Source organism: Vollenhovia emeryi, unplaced genomic scaffold (assembly GCF_000949405.1).
Source record: "Vollenhovia emeryi isolate VEMERY1.0 unplaced genomic scaffold, V.emery_V1.0 DF940393.1, whole genome shotgun sequence".
NCBI lineage: Eukaryota > Metazoa > Arthropoda > Insecta > Hymenoptera > Formicidae > Vollenhovia > Vollenhovia emeryi.
This window is the reverse complement of record NW_011965973.1, coordinates 1-2,223: the sequence shown is the minus strand read 5'-3', so window position 1 is coordinate 2,223 and position 2,223 is coordinate 1. Positions and strand designations below refer to the sequence as shown.

General features: G+C 47.2%; 1 protein-coding gene across 1 annotated transcript; it reads left to right on the top strand.

The window, feature by feature from the left end:
* Positions 1 to 463: 463 nt before the first annotated feature.
* On the top strand, positions 464 to 2,207 carry LOC105556061 (the record flags this gene model as incomplete). The annotated part of the gene is made up of 1 exon (XM_012003129.1): positions 464 to 2,207. A coding segment is annotated over exon 1 (1,744 nt), but the record flags the coding sequence as incomplete, so codon positions are not given.
* Between the last annotated feature and the right edge of the window lie 16 nt (positions 2,208 to 2,223).

Genomic DNA, 2,223 nt, shown 5'->3' with positions numbered 1-2,223 from the left:
AGACACCGATGTTTGTGGTGTTAAAGGACCATCTGCATTGATGAATTTGACGTTCTTCGATTTGGTCAATGGTATGGTTCCGGATTACATGCTGTTCACGCGTAGATTTGAATAGCGCGCTAGTAGAGGCGCCCGCGTAAGCAAATTTAGTTACAGCGCTACCGATTAGGAGAGGCGCCAGCGTAGCCAATTAATAGCAGCGCTTAAAGCGCTTCCGGCTAGGGTCAGAAGAAGACTTCCGCTCACTGTCTTGTACGCACTACAATAAAGAGTACAAAGTTCTCAACTACTGAATCTTGTGATAGTACCTATCTCAGGCGTGTCCTACCTGTTTCACCATTCATCCTCTGAGATTCATCGGCCGTAAAGCCGTAACATTGGTCCTTCGAGCCGGATAAAGCAAGTAAGAGACACTCAACATCGCAAGATTCATTTCGCAATCTCGACGTGCTCGGGATACAGAATGGCGGCCCTTGATAAACTAATCAGGCGTCGAGCCTACGTGAAAGGGCGTATCACCTCGATATCAAATTGGGCAAGTTCGTTTGATGCATCGACGAATAAGGCTTCCGAAATTACGGCTATGTTGAACGCGTTGGAACGCTATCGCGTAGACTTCGCGCAGCTGCAGGATCAAATCGAAGATTGCGTAGGTATATCGCCGGACGAACAAGAATGGGAGAGAGGGGAACACGAAGACAGTATCGTACGAATAGAAGCTCGTCTCCGTGATTTGCAACTAAGTGTCACGGAGGCCGGTCAGGCCACAATCGGGAATGATACGACCATGGTAACCTCAAATTCACGTGCGGCCTCTATGGATCTTAGTACATACGCTACGATAAAACTACCTGAAATCAAGATTACAACATTCGATGGAGAATGGGAAAATTGGCTCAGCTTTAAGAACGTCTTCACTGAGCTCATCCATAATAACCAGCAGCTAACGGATGCTCAGCGTTTCTATTATTTACAATCTTATGTCATTGCAGGTTCCGCCAAACAGTATATAGACTTGCCACTCACAGCGGAAAATTATTCAATCGCTTGGAAACAACTCCGGGATCATTTTGACAACGAGTCAAGAATCGTCAAGAAACACGTCAAGGGACTGTACGAATTGAAGAAATGCCAGGAAGACTCGGCACCATCGCTTCAAACATTAATCGACGGCATATGGAAGAACTTTCACGCTCTAAAGGCGCTAAGGCAGCCCGTTGATCAGTGGGATGCATTGCTAACGCATCTCATCCTGACAAAACTAGACGCAAGGTCGAGAGGCGAGGTAGAAAAGGCAGCGCCTTCCGACAGGCTGCAGACATTCACGGAATTGATGACGGTACTGGCCGACCGCGTCAGAATTCTCGAAGCCGTGTCGTCTGTGGAACCGAACAAGGCTAAATCAAAGGTCGATAAGTCAAGTAAGTCGTTAGTAGCAATGAATGCATTGCCATGTTCCATATGCAAGGGTGAGCATGCTATATTCAGATGTAAGTCGTTTTTGGATATGACTCCTCAATTGAGGTTAGAAACCGTTCGCAAGCGTTCCCTGTGCTATAATTGTCTCACGTCTGCGCATACCAAACAGGATTGCAAGGCAGGGAATTGTCGAATCTGCCATAAGCGTCATCATACGCTGTTACACTTAAAAACTAGTGCTAGCGTTAATCAGTCTACTCCACAGGCATCTAACGTTACTACCTCCTCCACGGAAACTGTTGCGTCGAATGCTGGTCAGGAAATTAAAACACAGCCCACAACGGCGTGCAGTCTGCATGTCAATTACGATGTTAAGCCAGGCCCGGTTCTATTGGCGTCCGCTATTGTTAAGATTCACGACAGTTGCGGACGAGAGTACCTAGCGCGGGCCTTATTAGATGGTGGTTCGCAGTTTAGCTTCATGACGGAGCGTTTACGTCAACTCCTGCAATTAAGGGGAAAACGGGGACGCTTTGATGTGACGGGTATCAACTGCACGAGGACAGCAACTAACACCTCCGTGCATGCAACTATCAGGTCTCGTCTGTCGAACTTTACAGCTTCCTCCGAGTTTCTGATCACTGACAAGATCACGGGTGATCTACCACAGCAAGAAATTACGGTCTTGAAGATATCTAACCACATGCAACTGGCGGATCCTCACTTCAATGTGCCGAACCGGGTTGATATCCTCATCGGCGCAGATATCTTTTGGGAGTTGCTTACTGGTGAAATAATAACAAC